General features: G+C 35.3%; 1 protein-coding gene across 1 annotated transcript in view; it reads right to left on the bottom strand.

Moving 5' to 3' along the window:
• ci (transcriptional activator cubitus interruptus) overlaps positions 1-21670 on the bottom strand; it is a 221058-nt gene extending 199388 nt beyond the window's left edge. Inside the window, exon 1 of the mRNA XM_089094842.1 lies at positions 21428-21670. Coding sequence (XP_088950968.1) covers positions 21428-21482 — 55 coding nt within the window. The 5' untranslated portion in view covers positions 21483-21670. The remainder of the gene's footprint in view (positions 1-21427) is intronic.
• Between the last annotated feature and the right edge of the window lie 457 nt (positions 21671-22127).

Below are 22127 nucleotides of genomic sequence, written 5' to 3'. Positions count from 1 at the left end.
TTTCTATCTGGAAATCAACTACGCTGAACAAAAGACTATCTCAAAATTTTTATTGGATGTGTCTGGGGGAATGATGGGCGTGGGGGGGATAGTTGCCCTCCAATCACATTTGACTTTTAAAAAGGGCACTCGTCCTTTGAATTTCCAATCGAATGAGCCTTTTTTTAGTTTCCACGACAACGCCTTCTATAAAAACCTTATATGCCCTCAGGGCATAACTTAAAACCCTTGCCCTGAGGGCTGTGGGGGAGTAGCCTCCTCAAAACCAAATTTTATATCTGGAAATCAACTACGCTGAACAAAATGGGTATCTCAAAATTTTGATTGGATGTGTTTTGGGGGAAAGAAGGGCTTGGAGGGGGGGGCTAGATGCCCTCCAATCACTTTTGACTATTAAAAACGGCACTAGCCCTTTGAATTTCCAATCGAATGAGCCTTTTTTTAGTTTCCATGACAACGCCTTCTATAAAAACCTTATATGCCCTCAGGGCATAACATAAAACTCTTGCCTTGAGGGTTATGGGAGAGTGTCCTCCTCAAAAACATATTTTCTATATAGAAATCAACTACGCTGAACAAAATGGCTGTCTCAAAATTTTGATTGGATTTGTTTGGGGGAATGATGGGCATGGAGGGTTGGGGGGGGCTAGTTGCCCTCCAATCACTTTAGACTATTAAAAAGGGCACTAGCCCTTTGAATTTCCAATCGAATGAGCCTTTTTTAGTTTCTACAACAACGCCTTCTATAAAAATCTTATATGCCCTCAGGGCATTACTTAAAACCCTTGCCCTGAGGGTTATGGGAGAGTGTCCTCTTCAAAAACACATTTTCTATCTTGAAATCAACTACGCTGAACAAACAGGCTATCTCAAAATTTTGATTGGATGTGTTTGGGGAAATGATGGGCGTGGGGGTGCTAGTTGCCCTCCAATCCCTTTCAACTATTAAAAAGGGCACTAGCCCTTTGAATTTCAAATCGAATGAGCCTTTTTTGAAGTTTCTACGACAACGCTTTCTATAAAAAACCTTATATGCCCCCAAGGCATATCTTAAAACCCTTGCCCTGAGGGTTGTGGGGGAGTGTCTTCCTCAAAACTATATTTTCTGTCTGGAAATCAACTACGCTGAACAGAATGGCTATCTCAAAATTTTGATTGGGTGTGTGGGGGAATGTTGGACGTGGGAAGGGGCTAGTTGTCCTCCAATCTCTTTCGACTATTAAAAAGGGCACTAGAACTCTCAATTTTCAATCGAATGAGCCCCTTTTGAAGTTTCGACGACGACCCTTTCCATATGAAGTGTCCTGCTCTAAATGAAAAAAAAAATGATACATTGTGCCAGCATCGTTCTTATATGCCCTCAGGGCATAACTTAAAACCCTCGCCCCGAGGGTTGTGATACGAAGTGCCCGGGTATGCAGGAAAAAAAAAAGACATTGTGCCCACATCGTTCTTTACTTAGGCAGCGCTATTGCGCTGCCTATGATAAAAAATAAGGAATGGTCGTATGTCTACTCTTCTTATTTCATATTTCACTAATTCATTATCCTCTGTGTCACTTGATTTGCTATTGGGAGCTTTCTTTAGGGCAGCAGCCTGACTTGATATATATTTTTTCGAGGTGGTTTGGGTTTGTTATTTACTGCACCAGCCGCATATACTTTATGTTTGTGCACATCAATTATATCCTTCCTTTTAAGATGGTATATAAATTTCAGTAGAATGCGCCTTCTGGATTTGCCTAGACATATAGCATTTCAATGTTATTCTGGGCCTTTACGTTCCTTCCTGTGCTATTCTGGGCCTTTATGTTTCTTCCTATGCTATTTTGAGGGCCTTTACGTTCCTTCCTATGCTATTTGGGGCCTTTATGATCCTTCCGGTGTTATTTGCTTGAAGCTATAGCAATTTCTATGTTATTTACGTACAGCCATAGCAATTTCTGTGTTATTCTGGACCTTACATAACGTGTTATGAAGGACAAGTTTTTCTGACACAATTTAACGGATTTCTAATTCACGGTATACATGTCTTTTTTAGGGTAAGCCCGTGTTAGAAAACCAGCATGTCTTGTTTCGCTGTTAATATTTTCAATTATTTTTTGTATATATTCAGGTTTCAAATTAGGATTTTCTACAGTTTGAATAGTTCATTCAACCTATCAGTATCGGTATTTTTGCGATCATTTACATAGATATGGAATATTCTAAGCAGCTTCTGGTGAATAAAATTTTCTCATTATTATAATAAAAAGAAATTGTCTCGCCATTAAGTTAAGGAAGAAATTCCTTCCTTACACTTTTGTTTTTTTTTCACTATGTTGTTACCTCTTTTAAAAAGCTTCCTTCTTTTAAATATTAAACAGTCCATGTGTTTCAATTTTAGTAAATATTCAAAAAAGAGAGAGGTAGATTCAGTTTGATTTTGGCTCATTGTATATGAAAAATTAAAATAGAATTTGCATATTAGTTTCGGCAGATATGAAAGGTCGCCCCTCTCATCAATATCTTGCTCTTTACGCTAAAGCTGTTAGCGCTTTCAAAATAGCTTCCTATTCTAATTAAAAAGTCCCTGTTTTTTTCATCAAATTTCGGTTAATATTCAAAAACAGGGCCAGTCAGTTTCGCTACAAGAATAATCAAATCGTTTTTCATCCTTTCCACCTGAAAAAAGGTGTTAATATTCAAACAGTACGGGTAGTTTCACCAATAAAATAATCAAATCACTACGTTCTTCTATCTGTAAAGGGATGTTTTCTCACTATCTGATTAAGAAGAGCATGTTTACAAATTTGGTGGCTAAAAATGACTTTTTCGAAATTGAGTTATGAATTAACTTACGAATTAACTTACATAACGAAACTTCTATATTTATATGTTTTTATCACATATATTAAGGGATTTACCCCTAGTCAATACTTCGCTCTTAACACTAAAGTTCTAATTTTGTTCAAATCACAAATTCTTGAATCACAAAGGCCGGTTAATTAGAATAGATACCTCTTTTGAAAGTACAAAAAAAAAAAAAAAAAAAAAAAAAAAAAAAAAACGTACAGGGTGAGATATAGGCTAGAGGATCCTTTTCTTCCTTTTTTCTGTGATTTTAAGTATTTTGTAATTTAGGTATATAACTTTTAAAAACTTTGCATATAATTGTCAACTTTTTTTGTGTTTGATACTATGGAATTGAGGGTCCAATACCATTCGTTAATATTCTGATTAAGTAAGAATTAAGCTAGCTAATTAAATTTTGTCATTTTTTTTATTTCAAGTTTTGGGGGTTTAGTACCATGACATTCGTATGTACGAGAAGGAACATTTGAGCAGAAAAATATTGATTTGTAAAAAGTAGCAGGCATTCTAAAGCACAAATAGATTGAGCGCTACAAGTTTCAGAATCGACTTTATAGGTCAAATTATATTACGGGAAGAGGGCTTTAAAATCCCCCCTTCCCTCCAAACTAAAAATTTTCCAAACTTCTACTTCAGAAGCTTTTTTAAATATTTGTAAAGCTTTAAGACATAGAGCACTACAAACATCAGAATTGACTTTATAAGTCAAATTATATTATGGGGAGATGTTTTTGAAATCACCCCTTCCTCCGTCTCTTCCGTCCAAACTCAAACTTTTAAAAAATTTTATTCTAAAAGGTTTTTAAATATTTCTAAAGTGCTACAAACATGAGATTAAACTATAGAGTGCAATTTGTCTGTAAAAGAGGGCTTATTACTAAATTTTTTTGTCTTTTTTTAAGGATGTTGTGATGGATTCTTGCAATCACCCTCCCTCTAAAAAGCGACCAAGATGGGATGATATCACATCAATGCACGCTGCAAGTTCTCTGGACCAACCAGGGCCCTCTCATGACAGTGTCAACTCTGCACAGAATTCGATGATAGAAAGCGTTATTCGCTATGCACCACGGTCACTTTGTAACGAGCTAACTGCAACTTCTATAGTAAGCGCCATTTATCAGATAGCTTTCAACTTTATAGCGCACTCACAATTTCGTTTTACAAATTCTTTTTTTAAAAAAGTTGCTGATAATTTAAATTTTACATTCGACTTAGAGATGACGTTCATGTACAAAAGTTAAGAAAAAAACTGGGTCAACACGTGTCTCTTAGCCTAATCAAATGCAGATTCTTTCAAGGTCTAACAAAACTTAGAATATGAAAAACCTGCCTTTGCTCCGTGTATTCTTCAATGAAATAAGGAACTTCTCGTGAAATTTTTTGTCCATATTTCATTTGAAGTCTTAATTTAAGAAAAATAAAACGATCATCGTTTGTTCGGCTAACAATTTATAATCAGCTACTTGTATACGCGTGTGTGTTTTTACTAAAGGGGGGTAATTATTGAAGAAAAAAAGGGCGTGTAGAGGTGGGGTAAAAAAGGGGGGGGGGTAGATTTGTAGGAAAAGGAATCTGCTTCTAGTCTGATCACTATTTCTTACGGATGGCTAGATTTGTAGGAAAAAGAATCAAGTTATTTTTTTTTAATGGGGTAGTAAGACAAATATTCGGTTGAATTTTTTTTTTTTTTATTTTATTGATATTAGTCAAACGTTGCGATGTTTTTGTATGTGTGTGTGTGTTTGTGTGTGTGTGTGTGTGTGTGTGTGTGTGTGTGTGTGTGTGTGTGTGTGTGTGTGTGTGTGTGTGTGCCGTCTCTGTGCGTGTGTCTTCTCTCTGTGTGTGTATCGTCTATGTGTGTGTGTGTGCGTGTGCGTGTGTGCGTGTGTAAGAGCGTGTGAGTATGTGTGTATGTGTGTGTGTGAGTGTGTGTGTGTGTGTGTATGTGTGTGTGTGCGTGTGTGTGTGTGTTTTTGCGTGTGTCTTTTAATTTGTGCGCATGCGTGTGTTTGTGTGTGTGTATGTATGTTCGTGTGCGCGTGTGTGTGTGTGTGTGTGTGTGTGCGTGTGTGTGTGTGTGTGTGTCAGTGTTTTATTAACAAAATATTTAACTTATTATAAATTTTTTTATAAAAAAAAAAAAGTTTCTTATAATTGTGATAAAACTTTCGTCAAAGAAAAAAAAAACTTAATCCATTCATTTTCTAGTTTCAGGAGGAAGCTATGAAAACTTCTGCCTTCCCTGGTCCGGGACTTCAAAGTATCATGGGTAATTGTAACCTCTTACCGGATGATGATGTTAGTGAAGGTACGTTGTTTGATATCCCCCTTGATTTTCAATTTACAGCTGAAGAAATGGACAGTCTTATGCAAATTGTTGGGCCTCATTTTTCTGGGGATACTTTTAACGATAACTTTACTATTAGTGAATTAGATCCTATACAAATAGATAAAGGACATGAAAATAGTTCTACGTTCCCGGAATTGCGTGAATTTTATTTGTTAGGATCTGCTCTAAGTAATTTACAAACATATAGGATAGATTTTCACCCTTTCGAGGAAAACGCGGGCATTATCTTAACTGACCTCGTGAAAATTCTCTATAGCTACATCGGCAGAATTCGAGCGCGAATTGAGATTCAGATTCGGAAATGGGGAGGTCAAGAGGGGGTTAAAGCATCGGTGAATCAAAAAGTTTATTTACAAAAGGGGACATCCGGGGATATTTTTTATTTTCATTTTTCAACTGGCAACCAGACTTTTTACCCAGGTCTAAACGAATTTGAAGACAACTTTTTCAACTGGGTAAATAAACTAATTTCAACTTTGGACACGTTTAATGAGAGGGGAGTGGGTCCACCATTTTATACATTGAACGCATGGATCTGAATCTCAGTAGATTTAAAAAAACTTTATTTTAAGGGGAGGGCGAGGTAACAAAATAAAATGCCACCCAGATTTGACGGCTACGGGAGGGGTTCAAGGTTTCAAATTTGACACGGGGCTGCAATGTTTTAAGTATGCATTCTTAACAGCAGCCCATAAAACATTATGTAATGAGTCATCAATGAAAAATCTCGACGAACTTGCACGTAACGGTGGGAAAAATTTCCCTAAAGTAATTTTTTACTGTTTAGAAGGAAATTATCCGGTGTCCTTTAAAGAAATAAGCATATTTTAAAAAGCAAATGAAAATCTTGGGGTGGGGGTGGTTGTTCTCCAGTATAACACTGAATTTGTAGATAGGGGAAAAAACCAAATAAAAAAGGAGTTTTGTATTCAGTGAGGACACCGATGGTGGAAAATGTTAAAAATTGGGTATGGATTATTTAAAAGCCTCCCAAAGATGTAAATTCTTATGGTCATTGTTTTCCCGTTACAGCAATAAGTCGACTCCTATCCCAAGGTAAAAAAAATGGGGAACGTTTCTATTGCCCCATGTGCCTTTCCTCATTCACATCTGAGCGATAGTTCTCAGATCCCATGAACCATTGTAGAATTCATGGGAATCAAAGAATAGAAATGCCGGCAGAAGGCAAAGACACTTTACAATTTCAAAATTTCCTAAATTCCCTGCTACAATTTGATAAAGTGTGTTTAGATTGTGAAACAAGACTGGTTTAGGTATCAGATCCATCAATGCCAAATATAGTCAAGGAACACAAACTAGTTGCGTATTCCTACGCACACGCTCGTCGCGATTCCAACAATAAAATGCATTTGGAAGAGTTTTTTTTTGGCTATGGATGAGGAGGGCAGCATGGAACAGCTGTTGGTTTCTTTAATAAAAACAACAAACAAGGCAATTTCACGATCGCGTCATACCATTTACCAGATGACATTGTCAGCTAAAGAGCAACTGGCCTTAGAAAAGGGGACGGCTTTTGGGGTGTGCAGGAGTACCGTTACCGATAAAGACTTGGTCCACGGTCACGACCACTTTATTAACCCCAATTTAGAGGGGAAAGGTATCTTTCGAGGGTCAGCTCACAATTCGTTTAAATTAAAAATTAAACGGCAACTCTTTCATCCCGTTTTTAAACATAATGCTAACTACGATCTAAAGTATGTGCTACCAGCATTGGCGCATCTTCAAAGAAATGGAACAATAGATTGTAGGTCCGAAGGTGTACTTTATACAGACACACGACAAGGAAATCAAGAAACGTTGCAAAGGAGTACCCACGCGCTATGTGGATAAGAATTTCGACATGGACATTTATAGGAATTGTATTACTGAAAATACAATTCCACGAGCCAAATTGCTGGCAATTCGCTCTCTCAACTACAAGAACTTTACTGTAAATATAGAAAAAATGGCCATGAGTGCCATTTCCGACAAGGTCTATGTTAGTCAAGATGGTGTGACTACCCTCCACCTTGGACACTATTTAACCTCAGACCGGGCCGAATGTGTTGCCCATAGGGAAAGTCTTGGTTTAAATAAAGTCCTGTAAATTATGTCCTAAAAACCTTTGGGGGGGGGCCGCGCGGCCCGGGGGGGCGGCTGCCGCCAGCGGGGGGCGCACCGCCACAATATCAAAGCTATCTTTTTTTACTTAGAGCAGATTTTTTTTTTGTAAATGTTTCATTCAAAAAAAAAGTGATATTTTTTCAAGTGCTCTCTAATTTAATGTTGTATTTTTTTTTCTCTATAAATAAAAAAAAAGTATTCAAATGTTTTTTCTGTGTGTCTGTGTAAATGTTTTATTTTTTTTTATAAATAAATTTAAGAAAAAAAAATTTTTTTTTATCATTTTTAATGTGCTTTTTTTCAATGTATTGTTACTTTTTTATGTATATAATGAAAGAAAATATGATTGTTTATTCGTCTTCTTATTCCCGAAGAACAGACTAGTAGTAGAGATATTATTTAGTTATTAGACAATTAGGATCTACAGTTAGTTGGCCAGGTGAACTGCGGAAGGGAACATGTATCAATTTAAAACACCATTAAGATCGTTTCTGTGTGGGCCCTCAATGTCGGGCAAAACAACACTCTTAACTAAAATAATTAAAAATTGCGATAAAATGTTTGCAGAAAAGCCGAAATAAATCTACTATTGCTATAGTATTTGGCAGGAGTCATACGATAAAATAAAAGCAATTGCTGCCATGGGATTGGTGCAGATACAGTTCATACAGGGACTTGATGTTTTCAGCTTTATTGAACCAAACTCTTGGCTGATCATTGACGATATGGCTGAATCTATTGAACAATGGTCCCGGGAAATGTTGCAATTGTTCACTGTTCGCTCTCATCATGAACAGATTTCTGTTACTCTAGTTCTACACAATCTCTTTCATCTTAACAAATGTATGAAAAAACTTTTATTGAATTGTACCTAGTATATCATATACAAAGTTGTTCATGATTTTATCTGAGTAAGTACACTTAGTAAACAAATAAATCCGGGTTCCTGTAAATTTCTGCTTTCGGCATACAAACAAACAAATAATAAACCCTATGGCTACATCATGTTGGAATTGAATCAAAATGCACCCGAGGATCTGCGTGTAGTCACAGATATTTTCGACTATGAAATTACAGTATATCTCCCCGTGAACGCTAAAAAGACCTATTAGTCGCTATCATGACACTGAAGAAACTACATGAAAATAGACATTTGTTTTCAGTTCTAAGCACTTCAAAACCTCAGCTTAGAAAAGCAATACTCAAACATGGTATTGACAATGATTTCATTAATCTAATATCTTAACTTTGTTCAGATTTGACCGAGGGCAATGTTCAACTGCCAGAAGTAGTTAAGCAACAGGCGAAGCAACATCGTTGCATTGCACGTACATTGGCCTCTAAAAAGAAAGGAAATAATTTTAAAAAAAAATGACTTCTTCAGGCAGATGGTAGCTTTGTCACACTTTTACTGCCAATAATTGCAGGACGTGTAACTGTTTCTCTCTAGAAAGAATGGAAAAACCCTATACAGTGATTCCAGTAAAGCTTGCTCTCTCACCCGTCTAAAAATTTGAGAATAATCTGAGTAAATTCCTTGACAATAAGAATAATGAGGATGATAAAAAACTGCTTTTACTTCAAGATGCACTTTACCGAGTGGACAAACATAGTCCCTATTGGTTGAAGCCCACTGCTGCTGCTGATCCCAAAAAAGAATCATCTTCTCAAGAGTCTGCTGCTGCTGGAACAATATTAAAGACGGTGTATTTGTATTAATCTTTATCTAAATTTGTAATTATATGGCCCAACTAATATCGTGAAAAAATTACACAACTCCTAATACATCTCTTGGAAAGTGGTCAAATTCAAATTGAAAGCAATGGGGAAGAGATTATAATTCAGGACAAGAGCTATAATCGACTTGATTTAGTGTATGACATGGTTACAGATCGTAAAGGACTATTATCATTTGACGCTCATCTCTACAACTTTCTAAATATATTAAACATCCCCGAAAGTCTTCTTGGCAATATACAAGTTCTAAAAAAATTAAATGAACATTCATCGTCAACAAAAATTGACAACATTAAAATATGAACTTGAAGAAGAAGATTTTAAATCAATTTTGGAAAATACTAGCACACCACTGATGGCTAGACAAAAGCGAAGACGTATTAATTCAAAGTCACCACCACCAAAAGCCAGTATATAAAAGGGTAGCGGACGTTACACAGTCTGTGTACGTTCAAAATGGCTTAAGTTCTGAAAAGTTTTTATAAAAAAATTGGTGAGGCGGGGATTTGAATTTTTCAAGAAAATCTTTCCAAGGTCATTGGTGTTCAAACAACGAGTTTACAAGCCTATATACTATTTGAATCAATTAAAAATCTGCAGAGAAATCATTTAACTCACGCTAATCAATATCGACAAACTAAAGTATTTTACCCATTACATATAATGCAAGCAGATATCCTGACTCTAGATGAGATTAAACGACGTTACAATACACCGTAAAATTATATTCTACTTGCAATCAGTGTTTTTATTCGCAATGCATATGCAATTCAATTGAGATCAAAGAGAGGTTTTGAAGTTGCTCAGGCCATTTCAAGTATTCTCTAAAAGTATTCATATAAAAAAAATTCAAACGGATCACTGTAGTGAATTTGTTAATCCTCATGTTGCAAAAGTACTATAGAAATATAGTACACTGATCTATCATCGTAACAGTTCTATAAAGGCTGTATTGGCCGAACGATTGATAAGAACTATTCGACTTATAATTTCAAGATATTGTACATTGAAAAATACATCGACTTTTATTCATGATCTTGATAAAATCATATTGATTTATAATCAACGACCTCATCGATCATTGTACAACTCTACGCCAACGTAAGTTCATCATTCTGATCATGATACAATTGAAACCTTTCTTAAACAGTATTCCAATGAATCAATAGTCCAGAAGAAAAATAAATTCAATGTTGGTGATACTGATGGAATTAATTGAACAACTACTGTTTTTGAAAAGGGCAATTACTTGTAGTCCACCGAACTTTTTAAAATGGCGTAAATCCTAGACACTAAATCCATAACTTATTGCCTGCGTGATACTAAAGATGAATATATTTTCAGCGGCTTTTATGACTATGAATTGCAAAATGTCAAAAATTCTGGTGAAATATACCAAATTGAAAAGATATTGAAGAGACGTATTCGTAGGGGTTGGAAACAGTTACTTGTTCTGTGGCAAGGATACAACTCTGATTTTGATTCTTGGATCAGTGTTGAAAATATTGACAATGCCCCATGATTTCTATGTAACTTTCATGTCCAACGTTTCCGATCCTCTCTACAATGACTTGAATATGACAAGTGATTTTTGGACAAAACTCTCCCTCGCCATCAAATTTGACAGTGCATATGAAGTGGCTCTTGTCGACTGTATTCTCAAAAATACCTATGACATCCTGAGAAAGGATCGTTTGTATGATATAAAATTTATACCATTCGATTGGACTATGAATCGGTTGGGCTATGTCGACTATGAATGGGTTGAAGCACTTAAATCTAGTTACTATCCACATGTCAGATTGAAATACATTGAATATGATAATATGGGGAATTTGTGTCGTACAATCAATAGAAAAATCTCATATCGTCGGAATGGTACATTCCATTTTAATTATTCATTTGAACATGATAGGATTTACATTAGCTGACCTGTTGGCACTGAAACAATTATTCTTAATGATAATTTAAGAGATACTCTTGGCTTTAAACAGAATATGATCAATTGGAAAAATGCTGACCTAGTTTACGGATGGATCAAGTTATTTTTGGTGATTACCCACCTGGTTTTGCCTTGGACTCTTGTATGTTTCTCTATGCATCCTTTGTGGAAATGTCAAGAGTCGGTGATTCAAATGTTCCTCTCCTAGGTGTTCTTGAACGAAAAACAACTCATGAACTTGTTCATCAGTATAATATAAAGCATCTTCAGTATGTTCCTGTAAATACTTCGTATTTGGAACTCTGCCAGTTAACACTAAGAAGTGAATTGGGTGATCCTCTAGCAATACCAAAAGGCTTAGCAATAATTACATGTCATTTTCGACCCATTGTCAACGATGGCACAATCAACTAAAATGAACAATAGAAGAATTCCATTTGTCTGTCCCAATATTGATTGTTATGTTGGTGCTTTGAGTCCACGTCAAATAGGCAATGGATTGGACTACTACAAGGGTCTTACTACAATGTCTGGCTATGGTCTTGGTAGCTGGTTTGCTAGGCTATTTCGTTCTGGACTACCCCTTGCCAGAAAATATATTGTACCTGCTGCATCAAATTTTGCTGCGTCCACACTACAGGACTGAGGGTCGGGCAAGAATTTCAAGGAGAGTCTCAAGGAAAATATTAGATCTTCAGCAAGAGCCGTTGGTGAACAATTAAAATCTCGACAAAATGGGGAGGGATTGAAAAGGATGCGCTTGCATCATTCACTCATCAGTCTCCATCCAGGCAGGAATCAATGGACATCAACAAATATTCTGATGTATAAAATAACAAAGGTCAATACGATGAAGAAGAAAAAGATTGTTTGATCAACGAAGGATTTCTTCTCTTAAGATGACTTATCTCCCCCACAAGGAATCATATCCATCAATCAGTTCCTCATAAAATCTATTCAATGCCGAATAGATTTTCGGCATTGTCAAGTATGGCTACTATGAACAATTTCATCCCAAACAACCCCTCTCGTAAAATATACACTTTGAAATATTTTCCAATGAAGAATATTTCATTGGTTTACAGTCAACATCTAGTGATTTATATATTGTTGTTACGAAAAAGAATGGAAATACAACACTAACTGCAAGTGATGGTATTTCTTAGAAAAACTTTATTCTGAACATCATATTCAAACACAATTTTACATCTTTTAATGTAACATTGGTGAGCACTAGCAATAATTTATCAAACTATGCAAGCTACATACAATTTAGGATGATGACACCAAAGGCGTACAAGGAGATGAGAGGGCAATCATTGGGCTATGAATATCGAACGGGTGTTGATACTGACGGTGAGTTGACTACTGCAGTGACCCAGGAGTGTCATCTAGTTGGAAAATTAAATCATGAGATATTCAATATATCCCAATAGCTACCCCCCAATGTCAAGATTGATATAAGGTTACAGCTGGCCACATCGAATTTCATTCTGAGAAAAACAAGTTCTGCAGCACCCTATGCAAATGTCATTATCACATGGGCAATTTTCCTCGTCCGAAAACAACAAGTACTGAGGTATGTTGCATTGGCAGTTGAAAAGCGAAGAGCCAATGGTACCAGCATTATGATTCTTGTCCCTAATACAATCGCCACACAACGTCAATGTGCTACTAGCTTTCTTAGCTATAGTGATTCATCCTTTATCAACGAAGAAATCCCTTAATAAGTGGCTTTGGTCTTTTTTAAGAGTGGCAGTGTCATTGAATTATGTACTGAGTCCCCCCATGATTAAAATTTTTTCGACCTATCTAGTTTCTTGCGCAAAATGAATGACTTTCCATTAAACACTTTAACGTTTGATCAAAACACCTTTTAAACTTTTTACGAGTTGACCATGCAATCCCTAGATCATGAATTTCAAATATTTGAAAATGAAATAACTGATTTAATGTTTTCTAAAAAACATGGAGTTATTATTTTGGACCTCTCAGGCATACAGAATATGAGTAAAGCATAAATTAGGAATACACCTTTATAATGTGTATTTTTCAATGCTCTGATGCAGAGTTACGCGCTAATATTACTGAGTCAATTTAAAACCTTTTGTGAAATCACTCCCGACGGCAGTGTTCTAATAGACCGTTCACCTTGAACACAAACCAAGTAATTAATGTATTTAGCATAGATCCGTACATGTCCCAGTGCAAGTCCTATTGTATACCTTCGGACTTCATTGAAAAAATTCTAAGTGTTAACAATACCTTAATCCTTCTTATTAGCAATCCATCGACTGTGACGACTGGCCACGTGCTATGCATCTTTCAAACAGAGAAGTATATGGAATTTTTTGGTCCTCTTGGGTTATTGTACAAATTCTACACGCCATACATTAGCAAGTTTATTGAAAGCAGTAGAAAAACTATTATTCAATACCTACGAAAATTACAGGATTTAACGACTAAGACATGTGGCTTTCATGCTCCATTCTTCCTCATATTCAGATGCTGTGGCTATACTTACATGCAGTTTCTAGGCATCTAAGTTGACTTAACTCTATTTCATGACTTCCTAGTGGAGAATATACTTACAAGTGTATTTAATATTTATTTTAGTGCCCTAATAATAAAATGTACCAAAAATGTATGTGAAATTGTTTATTAATAAAAAAAATTATATACATAATAAAAACGACTTTTCTACTCTTTAGATATTATCCACTACTGGGTATTTGTCGACAACTACTAGTGCAAGTAGATTATCTGAATTCACAGTGTACTTATCCTGATGTATTGCAAAGTCAGGGTCACATTTTCTATAGTAGAGTGTGACTTCACTCTTATCATATCTCTTTGTACAGTCAATGATACTATTCTCATTCATTCTATAGAACTCACATGTTTCAATTTGCGTATTTGAAGCAATTTCATAAACAGTGTCCTCAAGTGTCGAATCACATTCTGTCACAGCCAAATAAAAATCAGTGGGCTAATAATCAAAACACCCATTGTATTCACAACAATGACTTAGAAACTATATTCTCTTGTTGTTCAAACAGTTGAACTTTTGACCCGGTTCCTCATCCCAGAACAATTTAGAACCACGACGATACCAATCTTGTAGCAAGAAACTAAATTCGCGGTTTGGATACTTTCCAATCATACCGGGATATGTATTCTCCCACTGCTTACATTTATCATAATGACAATTGGAGCATAGGTAACCGCTAGAATGAGAGTCACACACCTCTTCAAGACAGGAATTACAACCTTTAATTTGTACAGCATATCCTCTATGCAATTTACATGGGTTGCATAATCTACACTTTTCATCATACTCATCAATCATTGTGCAATTCTCACATGATGAAGCTGCCCAGTGAGTACATACATAGTGGACATGTATGGAACATTTTGTCATGTGTTGACACTCTCACTGCCACAATGAAACTGAGCTAGCAGCATTAGAAAGTGACTGAGATAGAGATAGAGAGAGGAGCAAATTATCCTTGAGTACCATCTTTCTCTTGAAAAAAAAAGTCATAAATTTGAAAAATATTGTTTAAAAGAATATGAAGAAAATAGTTTTGTTGTCTTGAGATCGATATATGAAAAAATTTTGTGAATACATTGGGACCACGATGTAGAAGCTGCAAAAAGTAGTTTAATGATGAAGACTCAGTTTCTATTATATTAACAAGTATTCCCCGAGAAAATACCTTTCTTTGAATAGACAACTCTAGAAGATTTTCATCTAGAATCAAACGTTTTTCCATAAGAACTAGATTCCTCATGATTTGATCTTTCTCGAATCTTTCCATTTTTTAGAGTCCTAACTCTCTCACAACCAACTTCAGACTAACCAGAATTTTTTCTACTCTAAAAAATATACGCTAGTCTACTATAGAAAGAAAAAAAAATACCATTGATTTAGAAACAATTTTATTGAACATAATTACAATAATCATATTCACTGATGCATTTTGTTCTCATCAATATATTTCGATAGGACATCTAATGCTCACCGAAGTTTATTTATATGGAGAATATTCACATTTCCAGCAAAACATAGTTGCTCCTCCTGTTTAAACTTGCTTAATGATATCACATATCTAGCATACATAGTGTCCAATTCAAGACAAAGTCTACAACCAGCGGTTATTCCCACAACCACATTGGTTATTCGTGAATCACTACTGCTGTTTTCGGTTACATGATTAATCTTCAATAATGTAAATGCACCACTAATTTCTCTCTACTAGAATTCTCGCAAATAAACTATTCTCTTTGAATTTAATTATCATTCTAATAGGAACTGTAGAGAAAACCATTCCTTTTATTCAAATCCCAATCACCAATCAAGTTATACTCGCTCTCTTTGAAATGGTGTAGTGCCCTGTAGAAATGTTTACCTATATGCATGGGGATAGTCACTCTCTTTGAAAAGGTGTAGAGCTTCTATAGAATAACATTGAAATTGCTATATGTCTAGGCAAATCCAGAAGGCGCATTCTACTAATGTCGTGGTAGAGACTCCCTTAGCCTTTAGAGACACTTTGCAGAAATTGCACCTGATACTTTCTGTGATTCCTTTTTCAAATGGGATACCCAGAGAGATAGCTTAGAAGTTTTAGTTGGAACATCCAAGTCGTCATCAGAAGATGACATCATGCTTTTCTTAGCACAAAGGTTGATTTTAGGATTTTTTACAAAATTAGAAACACCTTCCAGTAGCCTACTATTTCAAAAATTGCACCTCCAACCAAATATCTGACCTCTTTCACCTCACTAGCATAACTAGGGGGAAAGGGACCAATTGCCTCCTGAGCTGTTTTGTTGGCACAATAAGCCAAAGAATCTGTCTGCTTATAAAAGCAAAATGTTATATCACAACTACGGTTTCATACCAACTTAGACCCATTTGAAGCACAATATTAATTTTTACGGGAATTAGCTTGTCTATAATTGCTATTTATGAGACAGATACATGAAATAATTCACCGCTTACTGTTAATTTTTTGAATTTTTTTTGCTGTATGGTAAAAAATACTGTGTTCACCGGAAGATTGGTATCCTACTGAATGAGAAAAGTATATCAGCATTTCATAAGAATTTGTCCCTTCCAGAAAATCAGCTAGTTTCAACTGTAGACTTCATCTTGAAAGTATTTCTATTGATTTTAGAGATGATTTTAGCAACATGAGAAAAAATGTATTTGCCTATCTTTTCATGTTGATGCAATAAAAATTTGCTACTAAAAATTTATTTTTCTACTGGGCAAGACTTCAAAACATTTACTTTGCTCTCTGACTAAGCATTTAAGAGAATTTTACAGATTAACAACCAGTATTTATCATGTTTACGTCAGCACGGTAATTGTAGCAAGTCAATGTTATTTAGCAGCATAAATTCCATAAAAAGAGTTAAATTAAAGTTCTCGCGGCTAAAGGTGCAAATTATTTCCCATGTAATGTAGGAGACAGAGGCCCTACCCCTACCACTAGAACCAGGTTACACAGTAACAAGTGATTTGTTTGTATCCTGCTTCTTCTGGACACTAACTGTGCAACTTTCCTGCTCAATTGCTCGAATAATATACTGTAAGCAATACGTCGTTTTAGTGGAATTAAACTGCCCCTTTACCGTTTCAACATTCAGGAGCGGATCTAAAGTAAAATCACTGGCGAGGCCTAATGTGACAAGGTCACCATCGAGCAGAACCTTGGGGGGACCCAATGTAACAAAGGTACCAATAATTGACGAAAATGCAAAAGTTATTCTACATAAAGGAGTGAAAAAAAAAAGGAAAAAAAGAAAGGAATGAGGGTGCAGGAAAAAATCTTGGAGGGGGAGCCGGGTCCTCCCTGGATTCACCACTGCTAACACTTACACAAATACCTACAATTATCTGACTCCTAGTCCCTAATTCTGCCTAGCTGAAACAATCAAGCAGCACTATTTGATACGCTTGACAGACTGAGTTCCATCATTTTACTTACGTTCCAATTCTAGAAATCGCATGAGGCGTAACCACGCTTCTACACAATTTCAAAATATGTCTTAAAAATAATTTTGTAAGTTCAAAATTCTCAAATATCTCATTCTCGTATCACTTAAATAAAATCAGAAACAGAAGAAAAACAGGTAGGAAAAAACAGAAACAGGACGAAATAGCTATTATAAAAACAGAAACAGAACAGAACAGGTAAATAAAAAACAGGTCATCTGTTTCTGTTCTGTTTCTGTTTTTTTGCATAAACAGAACAGAAACAGGTACTTTAAAAACAGAAAAGAAACAGAAAAACGAAACAGTGCCCATGCTTAGTAAGGAGCGACATTAAAACTTAAAACGAACAGAAATTATTCCGTATATGAAAGGGGCTTTACCCTCCTCAACGCCTCGGTCTTTACGCTAAAGTTTGACTCTGTCTCAAAACTTTGTTTTTTAAAACAATATAATACTTTATTGTCCCTTTCATATACGGAATAATTTCTCCTCGTTTTAAGTTTTAATGTCGCTCCTTTATTACTTTCAGTTAAAAAAAACTTCTTTTTTTTATTTAATCAAACAGTTCGTGGTAAAGAACTGTAAGTAAGGAGCGACCCGGCTCAATGGTGACCGAAACTCTAGAAAACGGTATTTTAATACAAATAGATACACCAAAAGAATTAGATTTTAATACTGATTTCAAATTTATAAGTTTCATCAAGTTTAGTCCTACCCATCAAAAGTTACGCACTTGAGAAAATTTGGCTGATTTTCGAAAAAAGGGGGAAAGACCCCCTAAAAATTATAGAATCTTAATGAAAATCAGACCATCATATTCAGCGTATCAGAGAACCCTACTGTAGAGGTTTTTCCCAGGGGTGATCGTATCGACCCAGTGGTCCTACAATATCGTGGGAGGGTTCATTGGAATGGAAATTAAAAGTTCCAGTGCCCTTTTTAAGTGACCAAAAAAATAGAGGGCAACTAGGCCCCCTCCCACGCTCATTTTTTTCCCAAAGTCACCCGATCGGAATTTTGAGATATCCATTTTGTTCAGCTCGTTCGAAAATGTTATAATTATGTCTTTTAGGATGACTTAATACCCCGAAGTTTCCGGGGGGAGGGCTGAAAGTTATGAACTTCACCCAATGTTAACATATAGTATTGGTTATTGGGAAGTATACAGACGTTTTCAGGGGAGATTTTTTCTGGTAGGGGGGGGTCGGGGATTTTGTGGGAGGATCTTTCCATGAAGGAAGTTTTCATGGAGGAAGGGACATTGCTATGAAGGGGACGCCGGACTTCCCAGCATTATTGAAAAAAAGATCAGAAATTAAATATAAAAAAAACAAGTTTATCAGCTGCAACAGCAGCAACATCAAAACTTTAAACGAACACAAAATATTAGGCCTACATATGTGATTGGGTTCACCCCCTAGTCAATACCTAGCTCTTTAAGCCAAAGATTTTTTAGTACTTTCATAAGAGCTATTTATTCTAATTAACGCCCTTTGTGATTAAGCGGTCAGTTTTAAAGAAATGGAACAAAATTCGAACTTTAGCTTAAAGAGCAAGGTATTGACTAGGGGGCGAACCCCTTAATATACGTATTAAAAATATATGAATATAGAAGTTCGTTACGTAAGTTAATTCGTAAGTTACGTATATTTATTACTAATGAAAACGTTCGTAAATAAAATGAAACAAGTTTCGAGAATGCCATCTAACCAAATAAAAGTAAATTAATACGAAAATTTTGTTTTAATTATTCATGTACGGTGAGCCAAGATCAAAACCAGCATTTATTCAAAAATGTTCAAAAATTAAATTAAAAAAAGCAAGTTTTTTAACTGAAAGTAAGGAACGACGTTAAAACTTAAAACGATCAGAAATTATTCCTTATATGAAAGGGGCTGTCCCCTCCTTAACGCCTCACTCTTTACACTAAATTTTGACTTTCTCACAACTCTATTTTTTAAACAATAAAAAACTTTAGCGTAAAGAGCGAGGCGTTGAGGAGGGGACAGCCCATTTCATATAAGGAATAATTTCTGTTCGTTTTAAGTTTTAACGTCGTTACTTACTTTCAGTTAAAAAAAAATGTTTTTTTTTTATTTAATTGCAGATAGGAGCTTGAAACCTCTACTGTAAGGTTCTCTGATACGCTGAATCTGATAGAGTGATTTTCGTTATTCAGCTCCGATGATTTCACCGCACCCTTCAGTTAGCCAAAAGTTCTTTTATATTTGTCTTTTAATCCAGTTTTAATTGATTTTTGCTAAATTATTCGGAAATTTTCGATTTATCTCCCTTTTTTCGCAGGTGGTCTACCGTTTTTGAAAGAAACGGCAGTGTAAATTTTGTGCGTTCTTTTTCTAGGACAAGAGTTGGCAAAAATGAAAGAAAAAAAAAGAATTTTGAAACCAATTCAATGAAAAAAAAAATCAGATTTAATAACTGCTTTCACATCAGCACTAAATAGCGTTAGTTCAACAGTATGAAGTAAGAATTTGTTATTTAATGTTTATTTTGGAATTGGAACGAATTTAGAAAAATGGTCAAAATTAAGCCGTTCAAACCTCTGCTTCGCAAAAACTTCTATCATAGTCAGCATTGACTTACATTGACTTAGTAAATACAAACAGGTGTTAAACCAAAAAACGTTAAGTCTATATTTCAAAAATGACCTTCAATTTCCACCAGTCTGCGCGTAAGAGCTTCTGAGCACGTTTATTACAAATTTTACTGCGCTGATAACAAATCTACGTCCTTTTTCTGTCATTTTTATCGTTCTATCTGTCACTTGCTACTAGGCACCCTTTACATTTTACTGAAAATTTAATACTCTTCTAGCAGTTTCCCTTTTTTGTATCATCACACTTTAAAAAATTTAAAAGTAGTAAAATTTACAGAAGGTTTTATTCTGAAATAGTATATTTGTAACAGGAAATAATGCAGTTTTAGCAGCCTAATATTGAATTCATTTTCATAAATATACTCTCCTTATTAAGCTATTTACTTTCAAATTTATTTCAGTGGAAATCAGTGGGCTAAATAATGTAAATATACTTTCCATCTAAGTTCGACAAAAAAAGAAAAAAGGAAAAAAAACGAAAGTTATTGAACAAAAATATATTAACATAAGAAAGATAACCATAACGAATGTATTCCCACTAGTGGAAAAGAAGCAATTAAATGTAGCCTGTACCCAATCAATATAATGTAATTGTATAGCCAGTGTGGTCTTGAACGTATTTTTCCATTTAAAATATCAAATTAGTGTCCGCTAAATGCTAATGACACTCCAGCCTTTAAGGATAGAGGGATCTCAGGGGGGCGGGGGGGCAAAAACTAAATATTTGTGGTAAGCTCTGTTCATTTTAATTCTTATTCGCTTTAGGTTCCATTTATTCATTAATAGTAACGTCAGCTCGCTATATGGCTGACACTTTACAATAGCCATGTGTCTCTTAAAAAACTAGAACAAATCAAGAATTCCATTTTTATCAAGAATACCTCCATATGTATTTATTCAGTTTTCGGTGGTAGTGGGCGCCAGATTGGGAAGAAAAAATACGTGGGTGGATATTTAACAAAAAAAGAAGCTGAAACACATGGGTCTAAGTAGCTTAAAAAGTGTAGCTTTCCGGTACTTACGTCTGTGATCTGTAGTGAAACCGTTTTTCGGTGTCCACTCGGATATATTCGGCTTAGCCTAAGTGAGATAAACGGTATCTATGCAGGTATATTTTAATTAAATATTTAATATACAGAAGTGGTTAGGTTAGGTTACGTTAGGTTAGGTTTTTAATATAATGCGTTATGGGTAGCCTACTTTCCATAATTCTCTAGTATAGTTTCCATAATTTTGTTACTAAAATACTATATTTTCATAATATTTTGGTATACTTCTCTAGGATTAACCTAAATTCACTTCTTTGGTGTGGTCGCTATAACCCGTAAATACCAGCTTTCTCTTGAAGGTGTAGTTGCCTTTTGGAACCAAAATATTGTTAATATTTTAGTTTTTAAGGATGATCAGCCTCAATTTTAAGAAATTTATTTGGCTTCAGTGTTTTCATGGGTCAACGTGGCAACGCTGATGAAAATGTGGTACTGTCCTAAGAACTCCATCATTTTCAAACAACCAAAGGGGAGTATCTCAGTGATTCGCTGTTTTCAGGCATAAATAGACGTACGATGGGTTAGGTTTTTAATATAATTTAATATAATTAATATAATTTAGGTTTTTAAATAGGTTTTTAATTAAAAAAAACATTAAAAATGTTTTTATTTTGATGTCCCCGGGGTACTTGAGGCTTAAATTCGCTCTTTACCGTTCATAGTGATACTTCGTTTAAAAATCTTATTCCTGCAAACACAAAAGCACCGTTAAGTCGGGAGGATATAAGCGAAAATAAATTGCTCACCATCTCCCAACTGATTTCCATAGGCCACGTTTTTCAAACTATCCTTTAAATCCATTCAAAATATATTACTTAAAAACAGTTATCCTATTGTCAACTTTTATAATGTTTGTCGATTCACTTTGAACCAAACAATTTTATTGCATGTATAAGTTACACCAAACATAGTTTGCGTACCTAATAGTACGAAGAGATATCAGATATCAAAACAAGTTAAGATGTTATCACTAGCTTGTCAGCATTCAAGAGCAACCACGCGCCCTTACCCAACACGGCAGAGGTCTTCTAAGACACCTTTCGCCATCATAACGAGCGGTAATCACTTGAACGGATTGGTAACCTGCTACTAGGTATACCCGTGAGGCAGCCAATTATTGAAGCTCTGCTAACATTATCACTCCACCTTAACCCTGAAGAAACATTTTTTTGTTCTTTGTGAGATGGCAAATTCTTTTCTTAAAAGAAGATAAGTTTCTGGAGTATAAAACTTCAACCGAATGCTCAAAATTAAGACGGATCGTTTGCGTCCTGTTTTTCTCCGCTGAAAACATAATTAAGGCCGCTTTTAAGGACAACTTTTAAGCACAATTAAGCAGTTTAAAATTTCTAATATTATTGGTTACTGAAATGGGGATAGAACTGTTACAGCAGTAATAGAAGTGTTGAGCGATCGCTGAGGGACATAGTAATAATCCCAATGAAG

Source organism: Artemia sp. Qi Xiang Cuo, chromosome 9 (assembly GCF_049724085.1).
Source record: "Artemia sp. Qi Xiang Cuo chromosome 9, ASM4972408v1, whole genome shotgun sequence".
Taxonomy (NCBI): Eukaryota; Metazoa; Arthropoda; class Branchiopoda; order Anostraca; family Artemiidae; genus Artemia; species Artemia sp. Qi Xiang Cuo.
This window is presented reverse-complemented; position numbering and strand designations above follow the sequence as displayed.